The sequence below is a fragment of the Ochlerotatus camptorhynchus genome, unplaced genomic scaffold, assembly GCF_037179485.1.
Source record: "Ochlerotatus camptorhynchus isolate MF236.1 unplaced genomic scaffold, CSIRO-AGI_Acam_v1.1 ptg000388l, whole genome shotgun sequence".
In the NCBI taxonomy this organism is placed as follows: Eukaryota; Metazoa; Arthropoda; class Insecta; order Diptera; family Culicidae; genus Ochlerotatus; species Ochlerotatus camptorhynchus.
The window spans coordinates 66,690-83,802 of NW_027040875.1; the positions used below are offsets into that span (position 1 = coordinate 66,690).

The 17,113-nt window shown below is 40.1% G+C and overlaps 1 protein-coding gene across 2 annotated transcripts in view; it reads left to right on the forward strand.

Moving 5' to 3' along the window:
• Nucleotides 1-13,133, forward strand: part of Unc-76 (fasciculation and elongation protein Unc-76) — a 29,898-nt gene extending 16,765 nt beyond the window's left edge. For both annotated transcript variants that reach the window (XM_065233066.1, XM_065233065.1), the window contains exons 4-5: nt 12,656-12,745; nt 12,806-13,133. In XM_065233066.1, the coding sequence (XP_065089138.1) occupies nt 12,656-12,745; nt 12,806-12,888 (173 nt within the window). In that variant the 3' untranslated portion in view covers nt 12,889-13,133. The remainder of the gene's footprint in view (nt 1-12,655; nt 12,746-12,805) is intronic.
• Nucleotides 13,134-17,113: the final 3,980 nt, after the last annotated feature.

Consider the following 17,113-nt stretch of genomic DNA (forward strand, 5'->3'; position numbering starts at 1 on the left):
TTTGGGCAATCGACTATATTTTCAATAGCGACTAAAAATATCCATTAGTACCGTCCCGATGAGGCGTTTATCTAGATAAAATTGATAAATAGCAGATTTTCAGCGATGGGCCCAATCTTAGATCCATAGGCCAACATTAGAGCCATTTCCTCTATTTGCTGAACTTATTTAAATATTTAAATTGAAACAACTAAATAATTTTTTTTTTTAAGAAGAGCGTCTCGTAACCAGATTTGAAAACACCCACCTCATTTACCGTAACGAAACATATGACTTATGACGAATATACGCTGTATACGAGTACCCCGAATACAACGTTTAGTTCGTCTAATTTTACATTGCAAATGCTATGCAAAATTAGTCGAGTCAAACGTTGTATTCGGGTTACTCGTACACAACGTATATTCTAGACTGATGCAAAATGTGAAATTTTCGCTCCACAGTGCTTAAACGGTTCTAAATTAGTTCCTGCTTAGCCTCCCAAAATTTGAACTACTTTAGAAAGAAACTGACTTGGCACAAACCATTTCAAGTTTATATGGGAATTACTATGTTTTGTTCATATCTATCTAACAATTCACCACATAACTATGCTTCTAAAAATGATAGCAGTGATTGTAGCAAATTTTCCCAGCTACAACTTTGTTGAAAACCACTGTTCAATCAAATGTAAGGAACAAAAGTTATTAATGATTCAAGTCACTGATTTGTTTATTTATTTGTTTATTTATTTGTTTATTTGTTATGGTTGCATCAACAGACTAGAAATAGTCCCAATGATGTGTTGTAAAAAAAGTACAGATTATACAGACGACATACAAACGAAAATAACTAGGAAAGCATTGTCAAGTTACTAAAAATTTATAAGTCTTGTATCAAGCGCCTTCGGTCAGCAAAAAAGGCAGAGAATCTTCGGCGAACCATATTCCATGTCAAGTGGAAATCGAACATCGACGCTACTCGGTTGAACACTAGCTGCAAGCCGTAAATAGCACTCCCTATGCTATAATTAGTTCGAAGAAGTGGAAGTCTCAGCATAAGACTGTTGCGTAGTGATCGAGGTTGAACATTAATGTTCATTTGTTGCAGAATTGCTTCGCAGTTGATTCTTCCTTGCAGAGTATCGGCGACGGTTAAGGCTCTGAAAACATCTCTTCGGATACGTAAGGGCTCGATATTGATCAATTGGCAGCGATTCTCGTAGCTTGGAAGACGAAGTGGGTATCTCCAAGGCAGCTTACGGAGCGCGAAGCGAAGAAAACGTCGTTGAACAGATTCAATTCGCTCGGCCCCATTATTGTAGTTCGGGCTCCAGACAGCAGAGCAGTATTCCAACGTAGATCGTACGAGAGAGCAATAGAGCGATTTCAAGCAGTAAATGTCCGTGAAGTTCTTAGTAATCTTGAAGACAAAGCCAAGCTTTCTGGACGCTTTGTCGACGACATACGATATATGGTGTGAGTATGTCAGCTTTGAGTCTAGAAAAACGCCTAAGTCTTTCACGCAGTGCACCCGTTCGATAGTCGTGCCTAGTAGTTTGTAGTTGAAAATAATCGGTTGTTTCTTGCGTGAGAAAGTAATAACTGTACACTTAGCTGGGTTGACCACCAGTCGGTTTAGACTACACCAGTCAGCAAAGATGTCAATCTGATTTTGGAGAGAACGGCAGTCAGCGAGTGAGCGGATGCGCAGAAAAACTTTCAGATCGTCTGCAAACGATAATCGTGGCTCTGTGATAACATGGTGAACGTCGTCGAAGTAGAGGAGAAATACCAATGGTCCCAGATGGCTGCCCTGACGCCGGTGGTGTAGTGGTAAGCGTGATTACCTCTCACCCCAGCAGACCTGGGTTCAATCCCAGTCGGCGCCGCCGGGATGTTCTGAGGCATAACATCTGTAATCACGCCTTCCTTCGGAAGGGAATTAAAGCCGTTGGTCCCCGGTTCATGAGTTGATGGGTCGATAGGTAGGGTCCAGGTGTGGGAGCTGCCTTCCTGGCGTCGGTAGCATTGGTGCTCAGCACGGAAAACAAGATCGACGGAAAGCAAATCCAAGGAAAAAAAAAAATGGCTGCCCTGAGGTATACCGGACTTTGCGCAGAAGCTTGCTGAGCGACAAGTACCCAAAGTTACTGTCAATTGGCACTCCGTGAGGTATGAACGAAACCATCTCAAAAGATTTCCACCGATCCCTAGCCTATCAAGCTTAGCGATCGCAATTTCGTGGTTCAGCTTATCGAAGGCTGCCGTAAGATCTGTGTAGATAACGTCCGTTTGGGTCCGAGCAATCAAACTGTCTGTGATGTAAGACGTTAGACACAGCAGGTTCGTAGTTGTGGAACGCCCAGTTATGAATCCGTGTTGATCTGTACTTAGATATTGCCTGCAATGCGCATTTAGGGACTCTATGACAACCAATTCAAAAAGTTTTGATACAGCACTCAGCGATGTGATTCCCCGGTAGTTGTTTACGTCGCGTTTGCTTCCCTTTTTATGAACAGGAAACATATCCGCAGTCTTCCAGCAAGACGGAAAGATGCCGCTGGAAAGAGAGAGCTGGAATATGCGGCGCAGTGGATCTAAAAGACAAGTGATGTTCTTTTTAAGAATAATCGACGGAACACCATCGGGTCCAGCCTTAGTTGAAGTCTTAAGTTTAGATGCTGCTCTAGAAATCGTATCTGTAGTGGCTTCGACCATGCTGAGCGTTTGGTTGATCAAAGGAACATTACTGGCCGCGGAAGTAATGATATTAGCGGAGAGTTGCTCGGCTTCAAACACACTAGCAAATTTGGCTGAGAACAGGTTCCAAATGTCTTGTTGATTTCCAGCAGTTTCACCATTAAAAATCATGGAAGAGGGTAAGCCGACTTCCCTGCGGTGCTCATTTACGAAGTTCCAGAAGGATTTCGGGTGTGATTTTAGCCGCCGTTGAATCCTCCTTTGATAGCGTTGAAAACAGAGACGACTTAACCGCTTATACTCGTGGTTGATTCTGACATAGTAGCATTTCAGTGGCAGTGTGCGGAGTTTAGTAAATCTTCTGAGAGCAGCCTTCTTTTAGTTCGTCATCCACGGTACGCGAGAGTCGATATGGATGATCTTTTTGGAAACGTGTCTGTCAATGACATATGCCAAGAAGTGAGAAAAGGTTTGTGCAGCAATGTTGACGTCTACAGGATCTAGAATATGCTCCCAATCTAGGTTAGACAGCACATGGACGATACTGCAATGGTCAGCTCTACGGAAGTCATATGACACAGCGTTTGGAGTGCTGGTGAAATCATGGACAATATTATTTTCGATCACGATAACTAAAGCAGGGTGATGATGCACTACCTTGACTAAAGGTTTGGGTGCCGTGGAGAGGAAAGGAGCTGTATCACGAGCACTCACAAAGCAGAGATCCAGGGTGCGGTTGTTTTCATTCAACAGGCCATTGATTTGTGACAGAATTGCGGTACTATAACTGTCCAGGAGCTGGATGGTTCCTACGTGGAAAGATGAACGCTCGTGATCAGGACAAAAGAAACCACTATGGGTTGGAGTCCATGCAATGTCCGGTAGGTTAAAATCGCCAAGAACAATAACTTTGTCGGAAGGGCCTGCTTTGCCTGAAGCGGCCAAGACGGATCGACAATGTGCGTCAATAAGCTCCAAGTCACGGGTTCGATCTGGAGGAATGTACACTGCACAGAGAAGCAATTGACGATCACCAAGTTGAATAGCCACCCACATTTGTTCAACCCTGTTCCAGGAATCGTCCTCGATAACTTCTGCTTTCAGCTTGGAATTAACTGCGATAAGGACGCCTCCCCCAGTAGTTTTCCTACTATTATTCGTGTTTCGATCGCAGCGAAATATTTCGTAGCCAGCACCAAAGACATAGTTTGAAATGGTTCGATAATTGAGCCATGTTTCGGTCAAAACTAAAATGTCGTAGCAGTGATCCATGACGGCCAGATGATAATCTTCCACGAGGCCGTTCATACCGCCAACGTTCTGATAGTAAATCGTTATGTCCGACCTCCGCTGTTCGGGAACAATGGAAGGTTCAGCGTGTAGTTGCATTTGGGAGCTGGTAGATGTCACTTGACGGAGGAAGGATGTTCGAGTAGGGCCGTTGCCAATAACAGGAATGTGGAAGATTCCTTCTCCCATCTCAAACGCAGGGCCGGGACGACTGCTGGTTGCTGGCAGGAGGGGCTCGACTGCGATGAGTGGAATAGGGGCTTCCTCAGGGCGGACGGCAAGAATGCGTCCCGGAGTGCAGTTGACTGTGGTGGCTCCATGTTGCCGACTGGCAGATGTTTGAGGTGAGTTGAAGGCACTTGAACTATGATCATCATCAGGCAGTGAAAGTTCGTTAGTAAGTGTGTACTTGCCTAATATAGCAAGCTGGGAGACCCTCAATCCACATCTAAACTCAGGGCCAGGACGACTTGGATGAACGCTGGCTGCAATAGGCGCGACTGATTTAGAGGAACTGGGGACTCCCAAAATGCTTTCTACGTTGCGTCCTGGTTGAGAAGTAATTTGCCTCAATAGATTTTCAGAGGGCATCACCGAAAATTCGCTTTGGACCGGGGTCAGAATAACCTGAGTATGGGAGAACTCATCACGCAACGATAAACTTAAATCACAGAGGTACTTGCCTATGCAAGCATGGTGGAAGACCCCCTTTCCACCACCAACTACAGGGCCGAGACGACTATGTTGAACGAAGGCGGCGGTAGGCGGGACTGTGTTGGGGCAATCGGGGGCATTGCGACGGTGCGTCTCGGGGGCATTGTTGATTCGTCAGATGAGGGGATTAAGGGGTGACTGTTATACTGGGTGTACCTAAAGGGGCTGGCATATCGAGAGGTGCTGGTGTCCCAAACGGTGTGCCCGTTGGAGAGCCACCCGGAATAGTCTCTGGAACAGCAGGGAGTGCTGGGATATCAGGAGGTAGCCACACATTGTTTTTCGCCTGAGTATCCACGAATTCTCTGTATACAATCCCCTGTGGCCAAGTTTCAGGGTTCAAAGCGTTCTCTTTTAGTTTCATTGGAATGCCGACCTTGTAGGAGATAAAGTTCATCGATAGTGGGTCGGTGCCTTTTTTCACTAAAGAGACGACTTTAACTGGTTCAGTCGTTCGCAGTCAATCACGAACAAGTTTCTCAACCACATCTCTCTTAACACTGGGGTGAAACCGGGAAAGGTAAACCCAAAACAGGCTTGATGGAGCATTGACAGCAAGCGTATCGCTAGTTCCAATGACTCTTGTTCCAGTAGTCGGTTTAGTCGGTGTTTCCGTATCACCTCGACGGCGTTTTGAGGGGCGATCATGATTCGGTCTAGCAGATGTACCTGGGGTAGCAGCATTAACTATGTGAGTGAGTTGAGCGACCTGATTGTTGTTTTTGGCCATTTCCGTTTTCAGCTCGGATAAGCCGGTCAGCTGACTGCCTATCACCGTCGAAATTACGTTACCGAGGGATGAAACAGTGTTTCTGAATCGGGCGTACTTCATCTTGCTACATTCATCACACATCCAGAACAAATTGATTTTCTCGCGAAGAATCCTGACGAACGGCAAGTTCAAGTTAATGCATCTCACTTGATACACTTGGTCGCAGAACCCCATACATTCGATGTGGTCTTCGTCCGGTTTCACTGTTTTGGCACAGCGGTCGCACGCACTTGTACTGGTCATTTCGTTGAACGGAATTAATGCCCTATACGCGTAAAATGCCCAATAAGCAGATTACTAAATCCAGATGTAGGTGGCGCGTCGAATGTTAGACGAACGATCGAAAGGTGGTTTTTGCAACACCACTAGCACAACAAACAGAAAATTCTATGGATGACTGGCAATTTCACAACACCAAATATACGGTAAAACTAAATAAAGTCAACACGAATCAACTGATTTCCACTTTCCACGTAAATTCACAAAACTAGAGTTTACAGAAGTACACGAATAACTTCAGTGAAGTGACTTTGAATGGACTAAAACAATCAGAAACCGGCTGCGAATGAGCAGTGTTACTATCAAAACAAACTGACAACCAGCGTTGCCAGTATTCCAGGTTTATCTGGATTTTCCAGATTTTTAGTCGTCTTGCCAGATACACAGACAGACCACGTATGTTTCCAGATTTTTTAAATATGTTCCAGATTTTCCCAGATTTTTTAAACATGTTGTTTAAAAATATCACTGCATTGATTTACTCTCTAGTAAAAAAAATTAAAATCCAAACTTGCTACATTTATCATTAAAGGCCATCAACGTTGGACATTATTGGAATTTTAAGGTTATTCTGAAAATAGTTCACAGTGAAGTGTGAGGTGAATCCTTGGGAAATCAAAGGAGAACTTCAAGCCAATTATGAGTAGAGTTCCATCCATCTTTGTGGGCGTCACCCTAACGTGCGGCGTCACCCGTCGTTCAGGCGTACTGTGAGTGCTACGAAGTGAGGGTTTGATTCCCGCTCCAGCCGGTGCAAATATTGGCAACCTAAAAATAGAAATTCCGGAATTTATAATCATTTCAAGATCCTGAGATTTCAAAAATGTCGCTATCAGACTTTCATTTTAGTAATTTTTTGGCATAAAATTATTCGTTATGGTCATGCGAATAGTGGAATAACTCGTAGTTTAGGTTAACTTGGTGTGAGTACCACGATGTTAGGTTTTGATTCCCAATTCAGCCAGGTGAATTTTGCTTCAAACTAAAATTGCCTACTGGTCTATTGAGTGGTGTGTGTTGCATGATATCAAGAATTAAATTGTAAATCTGATCAACCTCAGGGTAATATTAGAATTAATAAAATCTTTATATTCTGGTACTGCATCAAATAGTAAGGATTACATCGACTATTAGTTAAAAGAAATCCATCCCATCAAATTTACTTAGTTCTTTGCTATTTTCTGCAGTATTTTACCCAAATTGCTTCGAAATGGATATTTAAACTTTTTGGGCACACTGTGTCAATACTTTTCCACTATTGGATGATTTAGCAAGTTATTTGTTTTATACAATTTATTCAAACATGTAATTCATAACCATTCTAGTACTTTAAATAAATTTCAGATGATCATGCTGACCGAGTTTTACGGGATATTGGCACATCACTTTGATTTCAATAGCATTATGTTAAAAACAGGATTTTTTGGAGCATTCCAGATTTTTCCAGATTTTATATTTTAACTGGTTCAGATTTTTCTGAAAATGACCTGGCAACGCTGCTGACAACTGTGGCTTTCCTGATGTCACTGATGTCTTATGACTATGCTCATTCAACTGTTCAGCAGGCAACATTGGTGTTTCTGGTACGAAGAATAGAGCACAAATATCATGACTACTATGTCACACTGCAGAATACAGTGTTGCTTACAGAACAGCTGCTTGATCATGCCGTAAGATTATCAATCTCTTAAACAATTAATAACAATTTAATTGGACATTTGGCTGAAAAACGATGTTCCGCAAAGTTGTAGCTTAGAAAAATTCCCGTAAGAATAGTTATAGAAATTTTTGAAAAAGCAATGCGGAAAATGGGTAGAAGACAATGAACAAAAACTTTGGTTTTCCCATAGTAATTTCCATATAAACTTCGAATAGTTTGTGCCAAGTCAGTTTCTTACCAAATGAGTTTAAATTTTAGGAGGCTAATCAGGACCTGATTTGAAACCGTTTGAGCACTGTGGAGCGAACATTTCAAATTTTGCATCAGTCTAGTATATTCGTTATAAGTCAGGTGACACAGTAGATGGGGAACCACTAAACGCGTTACGTGAACGAACCCAAAGTGGAAATTGGCCTTGTGGCCTATACGTTACTTTGTTGTCAGACGGCATAAACTGCCGTGTGATAACAAAGTAACGTATACACCCCTCCTAAACATGTACACACACAAAAAAATACAAATTTCTGTAAAATTTTACCCAAATAACAACAGCTGAACGTTGATATTAACTACCGAACTAAAAAAGTTATGTAAGAATTACTGAGCTGTCGGTAAATTTTACTCGTTAGATTAATTGTTATTTCAAAGAAAGATTTTTTTATTTTGGTATAGGATTAGGATAGGATATGTTAAATGCTATTTCTTTTCACGTTCGTAATGAATCGTTTTTATATATATTTTTTTTTTGTTTTTTTTTTATTAGTGTGTAGAAATGTAAAAACAAAATTTTCTTCTGAAGAAACAAACACAAGTTTCCATTATTTGTTTTAGTGCTATTTTTGAAACTTCTAGTTCAATGTGCAATAAACAATTAGTCAAGACATGAATGGTTTCACTAAATTAGGTGGGTCGTGATAAAAACTCTTTAGATTTTTAAAATAAAAAAAAACTGGAACATAAATAATTGAATTGTTCAACGAAAGCTGTGAAAATGGTTTAAAGATACACTAAATGGTCCAGTTGAATCCAGACGTAAGAAATCAGCTCTACCATTAGATTGACTTATGTCACATGTTACGTAATCAAATATGTTGCATTTTAATAAATATTACAAAACAATGATATGAAATTTTTATGATAACGAACTTTTCTTGAAATTCTCACAATATTATTGTTTGCACACTCTGGTCTAGTCAACCTCAGCATGCCTTAGCGGCCAGTTTGTACAAAAATCTACTATTACAAATAAGTGGTATAGTGGTAAGCATGATTGCCTCTCACCCCAAAAGGCCTGGGTTCGATCCCAGTCGGCACCGCCGGGATTTTCTGAGGCATAACAGCTCTAATCACGCCTTCCTTCGGAAGGGAAGTAAAGCCGTTGGTCCCCGGTCTATAAGTTGATGGGCCGAATAGGTACGGTCCAGATGTGGGAGCTGCCTCCAAGATCGACGGAAATCAAATTAAAAAAAATGTCCTACTGTATCACCTCACCTCATAACAAATATACGTATAGGGGAAAATATATTCGTCTAATCTTACACTCATTATGCTATGTTAAATTAGACGAGGTATACGTTGTAGCTGAGGCCCGCGGACAAGATTTCAAAAGTTATTAACAAGGACGTTGTTCAATATTTAAGTTTTTAACACATTTTTGGATTTGTACCCGAAAATTACTACACATAATGTACCGTGTGAATTTTCCAAGATAAGGTCCATTCATAAATTACGTAATGCTTAAGGGGTGAGTGGGTATTCATCAATGCGTTACCAGATGTTAAATTCAAAGTACGGGGTGGGCGATCACCCGTTTTAGTTGCGTGCAACGCATTGCTAAATTAAAAATAAATCAGACTTTTGTATCCTGACTAGCAGTATGATTCTAAGCTATAGTTTTTTTAACTAGAATTGAGAACTAAAATTTTATATAATTTAATGGTATTAAAAAAGGGGTGAAGGGTTGGTTTTACAAAAATGTTACGTAGGGGTTGGTGGGTGCCAAAAATGCCAATTTTGGCGTTATGTAAGTTACAAACAATATATTTAATGCAAATCGGAAAAGGACGAGTCTAAAATGTAATTTTATTTGCAATTTGGCCTGGAACTACTCTAATTGTTATTGTTATTGCTCAGTTCACACCCTGGCAGGCTGCTGCCTACCGATCTGCACTTAAGCCAGGCATGAACCTACGGAAATTTAGTCGTGGCCTATGCTAGACCGTATAGCATAACGACTTTCCTTTCACTAGCAGGCTTTTTGGTCCCACTAGCGTCCGATTAGGGGATAGTAAGAGATTAAAAGAATAAAGAAGAGAGATAGAGGATGTTGTTGTTCTGCTGAAAAAAAAAAAAACACGTTGGCTTGTTGTGCAACATCAAGTTTGTTCGCTTTCATTCCGTTCCAAGGGACAACGTCCATCGTCGTCGTACTAAAATACCTGGGAACATCCAGAGGTGCACAGGGCCAACGTGAAAGACTTCCATTCTGGGCAGCTGCTTGACCTGGGCCCTGGTCAAATTCCTATCGCCTTGCTTAAATTCCTTGTTGACGCTCCACCGCCTTGGTATTTGATTTGCCTTTGCTGCGATGTTCTGGCGGATTTAATTCATAATCAAACGCTTGCCTGCAGACTTCGTTTCTATTGCTATCGGCTTCTGATGACATTTACATCTGAGATCCATTTGTGAGGCCACCAGCCACAAGTTATATACCGCAGGCAGCGGTTGATGAGACCTGCAGCTTTTGAGTGTTCTCCACTGGTGCTGCACAGATTCCACGTTTTAATCGAAGTTTCGAATTTTGGTACGTTGACCAATCTGATTTGATCTCCGCTTTTGTGTAAATGTCATATTATCACCGACCTTATTACCATCACCTTAGTGTGTGACATCAGGTGTACGCTCCTCTGTGTTTTCGTTACCAATGCAGTTAATTTGACACGTTTGTCTCATTCCCGTATGTCTCAATATTATTCTTGCTGAACCACCGTCAAACCCACTATCCAGAGGCAGCGAACCACCTTAACACCTGAAATTATACAAAAACAAATTAAACATTAGCACCAACCCCCCCTTCCTCGATTGCAACAGCTCCAAGCCATGCAACAGGATCATTTCGTGCCCCATGACAACTTGATCCAGTTGCATCCAGATTCATTGTTTTGGCGCCAGCCGGGAGAGACTTGGTCCTGTACCAAATGCTTTCCTTGTCTCCATTCCGCTCAGCTACTCGCAATTGATTGTGATATAGTGGGCGGAATATTACAATGTGAGACAATTCAATGCAGACGTCTTCCAAATTTGGCCGATCGTCAGGTAATCAGTGGGTTACCACCTGGCACCTCTTAGCAAGCACTATGCTACGAAGCGGACCGGAAGTTTCAATGAACAATCTCCCCCAATTTGGCCTGGAACTACTCTAATGCAGATTTATTTTTTTTACAGTAATACATCATTGTAGGGGAAAAGTTCGGCAATACGTTAACCTATTATCGTCAGGGGGGTCAAAAGTCTTAGAGCACTTAAATTTGGCCAATAGTTGCTCTGAAACACAATGTATCCGCATGCCAAAATTGAGCTCTCAAGGACGTTGTTTACCCCCCTGACGATAATAGGTTAAGGTATTGCCGAAGCCAACTTTTCCCCTATATGGCCTAGAACTTTAAAGCGCTTGTTTTTTTAGATTAAGTACTTTTAATTGATTTGATTGTTGATATGATTGGTTAAAAGTTAAAACCTACCTATATTTGTTTTAGAAACTCCCGGGCAAAATTTTTAAAGGTTCATCGTTATGATGGTTGCCAAGTCATTATAATCTTTAAATGTTATTAGTGTGGCTAGACGCTAAAAATGACCCAATACAGTCAAAATTAAACATTGCAATTTGACTTTAAAATGCCACAATGGCATTGAAATCTCCAAAGTGGTCTTAAAATGCCTAAGTACCCTGAAATTAAATGATGGAGCAGTTATGAAAACGCCAAAACAATTAATCCAATTAATCAATTAATATCTGAATTTTTGCGACCCACCTAAAGACAGCACGCAACCCACCAATGGGTCGCACCTCATAGACTGAGAAACGCTGTATTAGAGAATATCATATGTTTATGGAAATTTGCTCACTGTATTTTGTGTGTCGTGAAGCATCACATTTATATACCTACATAAACATAATTATTCACAAGAAATAAAAATCTCTCTACATGCACTAATCTGGTCACTGTTCTGAAGAAGAACATCAAATCACACTAATCATATCAAGAACAACATGTGAAAAGGGCATACAAGCTTTTTGTAAACAAACATTCTTATGCCCTTTTCTCGCCACCCATATGACACCAACGCCACCAAACCATCAACATCGCCGGATAGGGGAAGCACAGACAAACATACGTAACTCTTCATTGTGTATCTTCGTTCACGCATTTAACGGTTGATTTGAATATTATCAGTTTCGCGAACTACTCGCCGCAGCGCTGGCATCGGATCACTTTGACGTTTCTATACATTCTATAGAACTTTTATACAATATTGTTTGGGAGTTAGCGAGCAAGCTTGTTTTCCGCGAGAAGCCCGAGAGATATCGTTACTGAGGTCATATGTTTTGAGATACTATCACAAACGAAGTGACAGATGACTAACTGACGTAGAAATCCATTAAAATAATGTGGTTCACTGTAATAGAATTTTCTTGGAAGCTTGTGCCATCATCCACCAGATGGGTTAGTTTTTTTGTTTTGTTGATTTTGTGTACAATGATTCTTTGACAGTGTGTAAAGAGTGTATCATTTTGTCATTTTTTTATGCATTTCAGTTTTGAGTAGAGTGAAAGAGATAGAACCAAAACATTCTAATACATTTGGTGAAAATGCTAGTACAATCCAGTAGTAGTGTTGCCATGTGGTACAATCCAGTAGTAGTGGTGTTGCCATGTGGTACACTGAAAAATTGAAATAGCAGGTTAGTCACCAAAGTTTTCGAGCCGCTCCGTCTGTCACTTCGTTTGTGATACTATGTTTTCAAGAAAAACTTTTTCAAAGAGTTACGTCTGTTTGTCTGTGGGGGAAGGTTGTTACATTGATGTTGTTAGTTTGCGTTGGCGACCCTCGGTTGGCGAGAAGCGGGCCTACAAAGGTTTGTTTACAAAAAGCTTGTATGCCCTTTTCACATGTGGCTCTCGATATGATTTTTTTTATATGAAATCAATTGTACTTGAAACAAGAATCTTAGTTGATATAAAATATGCATCTTTTCTAGATGGAACGGAACCAAAGTATCTTACTACTGTTATACCGTACAACCTGGACACAGCACCAGATAATCAAACCCTGCAAATTCTCATTAAAAGTAAGTAAAATACGTTAAGAACAAGTTGAACACATGTATAACCCTTTTGTTTCGTTCCAGTATTGAAAGCCATAAACGAAGATAGTCCGACCGTCCCGACTCTTCTTACCGACTACATTTTGAAAGTGTTATGTCCTACATAGACAGGAATAATTCATTCAGCTTCAAATACTCTTACTCGCGGATAACAATTAAGCTGCTACCTAGAACGCACGTTTACAAGCTTTGTTCTTGATGTCATGTGAAGACACAATGAAATATTACGACAGATATGTAATAAGAATAATATGCACCTAAAATAATTATTTTAAATTTCGTAACGGTGGTTCAAAGCTTAGTGGAAATGAATAAAGTAAAATTATTAACCAACTCCGCTAATAATACAATATATTATGCTTTTAAAAAACTAAACTAGATGACATATTTTCCAACTGAGGTGGATGAAAAACAGAATATAACATCGAGCATGATCAATGGCCTGTAGTATAGGCAGGCTTGCCAAAAGCTCCATCAAGAGTCATCAATAAGCTGAGCTCCAGCATATTTTGATGATGATACATTTTGCTCTCACGGAGCTATAATACTTGATGCTCAAGCTGGGCTCTTGCCTACCCGCATCGCTGAGAGGGATGCGGAGCTCGTTCTCGGGTGTACATCGACTCTGCCTACCGAGCAGAAATTTTAACTTCGTGATGCGCTCGCGCAAAGCAGTAAACTTGGAGCTTCGTGATGTATTCGTAGAGAGCTTGGCTCTTGATGGCTTTTCCTAGAGTCGGTATATAATGAGTCACGCCAAGAGTGAAGCCAAGTCTACCTATTGGACTGTCAAACTGGCTACCTATCGTGCAAAGTAAACAAACATTACGATGCTATGAAAGGTCCACGAAAGGTATCGCAATAAAATATAAAATAAAATCGAAGAAATGATCATAAACACGCAGTGAGCATTAAATTGTCATGGGATACGTTTGGTAACGATCAGTAATGAGAATTTCTACTATTTTTTGTTAAGATGATTGGACAAAATCACTGATAGAATGATTTACAACAGCCGCTATTTTTTTTGCTCGCTAGAAGTCATTTGAAGTTGATGTAGCAGTCCTCTGTTGCCAAGTGAAAAGAAAGGAAATCTTTCGAAAACCGTGATGCGAGTTCAACTGTTTTTCTCTTGGCGTGACTCATTATACACCGACTCTAGCTTTTCCCAGTGCTCATGAATGAGTGATTTTGTGTTGTATTCGAGAAAGAAGTGCACAACCACGAAATTAAAAAAAAAATGGAACGTAAGGTTTTTGATCTAATTTCCGTCCTACTAAGCACAACCCGCGCTTTACCTCCCTTTGCTGAACGATTTTAAACAAAAAATGTAATATGTCTGTCAAATATGACTTGCAAATTTATTCACCTTTCTATACGTACCGTTGGATTTGATAAAGAGTCACAAATTGTTGAGATATTGTCTAAAATCTAACACTGCTTCTTGATTCTAAATTCGTTCTACGAGTTTCAATTCCGTCCTAACGCATTGAAACGCCATTAGATTTTCTTCGTCCTACGGATAAACGTAGAAAAAGGGGATTCGCTAGGAGCGCTTCTTTTGTTTTGAGAACAATGAGCGTAAATATTCATGCAATGCGCTCTAACAGGATTTATGTTGTAGCTAATGAGCTAGCGCATCGGAACAAACCTATAATTGATTTGTGCACGTTGAAATCATTGATATAATTGATCTTTTCTGATCGATAGAACGGAAATGGGCGATTACGACGAAGTAGCGCTCTACCCTATGCATATATTCCTTAGCTCCAAAGTGACAATTGTATTCGTATGATAACTGTGTATATTCTCGGTAAACGCCCCTATTTAAGGCAAATCATAATAGCTCTCGTGTTTGTAAACTAAACCACGATTTCGGCATTTCAACTGTCTCGTATTATATAATAATAATAGCGGATCATCTCTTGTGTTGAAAACTAAAATCGCAATTGAGATTCAAGAGATATTGGGCTATGCCGGGAATACATACATAGAGTCGTAGATACAAAAATTCTACGCGTTTCTATCATGTATGAGTTGCACATTGCAAATATAATGCTATGCTGAATTTTGAGGTAGAGTAAATGCATTTTTTACCCAGCTGATTATTTAAAATGTTAATCGATGAACGCGTGATAAATATACTACCTATAATTATCACGCGTTCACTGAATAACTTTTCAATTAACATTGGTTTAAATTTCTTTTCAAATTGAAGTTGTGTTTTGTTTTAATTTTTTCTCACAAGATTTACACTTTAATTCACCATCTACTGAATCTCCTAACTTGTTGAAGAACAGAGCCGTACCAAAATTTGATTTGCGTTTCTGCGACATCAACAACGACATGCGGCAACGCTACACCAACAATTGAAATAGGCGGAACAACCAAACGGAAAAAAAATTGTTTTTAACGCAAATTCCTCGAAAATCAAAGCACATCCAAACAATCTAATACCATCATCTGATAGAGCAAACTTCCTTTATCGAATGTCAATTTTAGTTTACGTGGTAGTGTTTTGATTCTCGAGAATTATTTATTTAAAGCCATTGCTTACGTTGGGTTGTTCAGCCTATTTCAATTGTTGGTCCAGAAAGATTTCCGAGCTACCGTGTGTGCAGCGAGAGTAGCGAATTGAATGAATGAACATGTTAAAAGGCAACAGGAGAATACGAAAACACCACCAAGGGATAATCCATAAACGTAGTAATTAGTGCTTTTACTAGTTTCGTCAGAAATATAATTTCGTATATCCATTCATAAAGCACTTAGCGGAAAAAAAAACGATCAAAGATTTTTGTGACTGAGTTTGAGTAACCCAAAAAGTGGTCCCCAAGTTTAAAAAACATCAATCTCTTAAAATGTTACGTTCTCTGGGAATGGTCCTATAGTCCATTGAATGTATTGTTGTGTATCATAATATTGAATGGAAGAACCGTGCATCAATCAAAGGCCGTGCGTGCTCTCTCCGAAAGCATAACGAAGCTCACCGTTTCACCGAGTCCATCCAGAAGTTCAAAATGTTGTTTGCTGAGCAGAGCTGATGTAAATCATTCCTCACCCAAGAACGACCCCGCATCACTCATCGTGATGCGTGTTTGTGGAAGTCCAGCTTGAGTATCAATCTGAGCTCGAGCTCTTTTGCGCTCTTTGGATTTTACATCATTGCTCTTTATATGTGAGGGATGAAATAGCTCACGATAAATGAGCATCTATACGGCATAATCTGAGTTTGAGGAGCTTAGGCAAGCCTGAGTATTATACGTTGATATAATCCACAAACAGTGCCGTATTAACGGTAGGGCGATGGTAGACTAAAACCAGGGCCCCGGCTCAGATACATCTATCATATCCTGCTCAATCATATGCTTCAATAAATTAATCGTTGGTTAGTTTTGTATTTGTATCGAACACTAAAAAGCTTTGAAAACTTGAAACAATAAATCATACAAGATGACAAAATAAATAGAAAAATAAAAACTCTCACATATACTGCCACATTACAGAAGAACATTAGGCCAGTTACGCCGGTAGCGTGGCCAAAATCTCTAGAGCCGATGGAATATTGTCTACAGCTCTACGGTCTTCTTCAAAGGTGCACGGTTTACAAAGCACCAACTTTTTAAGGTTTCTGTTTAGTTCTTGTTCCCACCGCCTAGAATGCACTCGATTTTATCTTTTAAATAGAGCATGCTAGGGTCAGGGTCTCCTAAGTAAAGTTGATCATTAAAAAATATTGGGAAATGCTGCCCAAGATCTATGATTTACAAAAGGCAGGCCTATATAAAAAATACCGCATTAAATGCGTTTTCACATTTTTTTACGAATATCGGTGAGTCTAGGATTGCGATACTTTGGAATTGGATAAGATGGAGCAACCGGAATTGGATAAGATGGTAATCCGTTTCTTGCAGCCCTTGAATCACGAACCACTCACATTGGTGAAGATTGTGATCTACATTGAAATGTTTTCTGTAAGGTATACCGGGGCAAGTTGAAACGGTAGGTGTATCTCTTACCGGAAATGATTAATCACTGAGATTATTTCTAATCTAGTAGTTTGCAGTCCTACACAATGCCTCTCAAAAATAGTTACAGTGAATATTAACTTTCACTAAGAGATACACGTACCGTTTCACCTTCGCCGCGCGTTTCAACTCGATAATTGAAAATTGCAATTTCAATTAGTTTTTTCTAAAGTATTTGGAATAGAGTTAGAATGTACATTACACAGTGTAACACATAAAATGCAAACAAAATTCGAACTTCAGCTTCTGCAAGTACCCACCCAAACTAGTAAAACCCTATTTGGGTTTTGAGAATTTAGTTCGA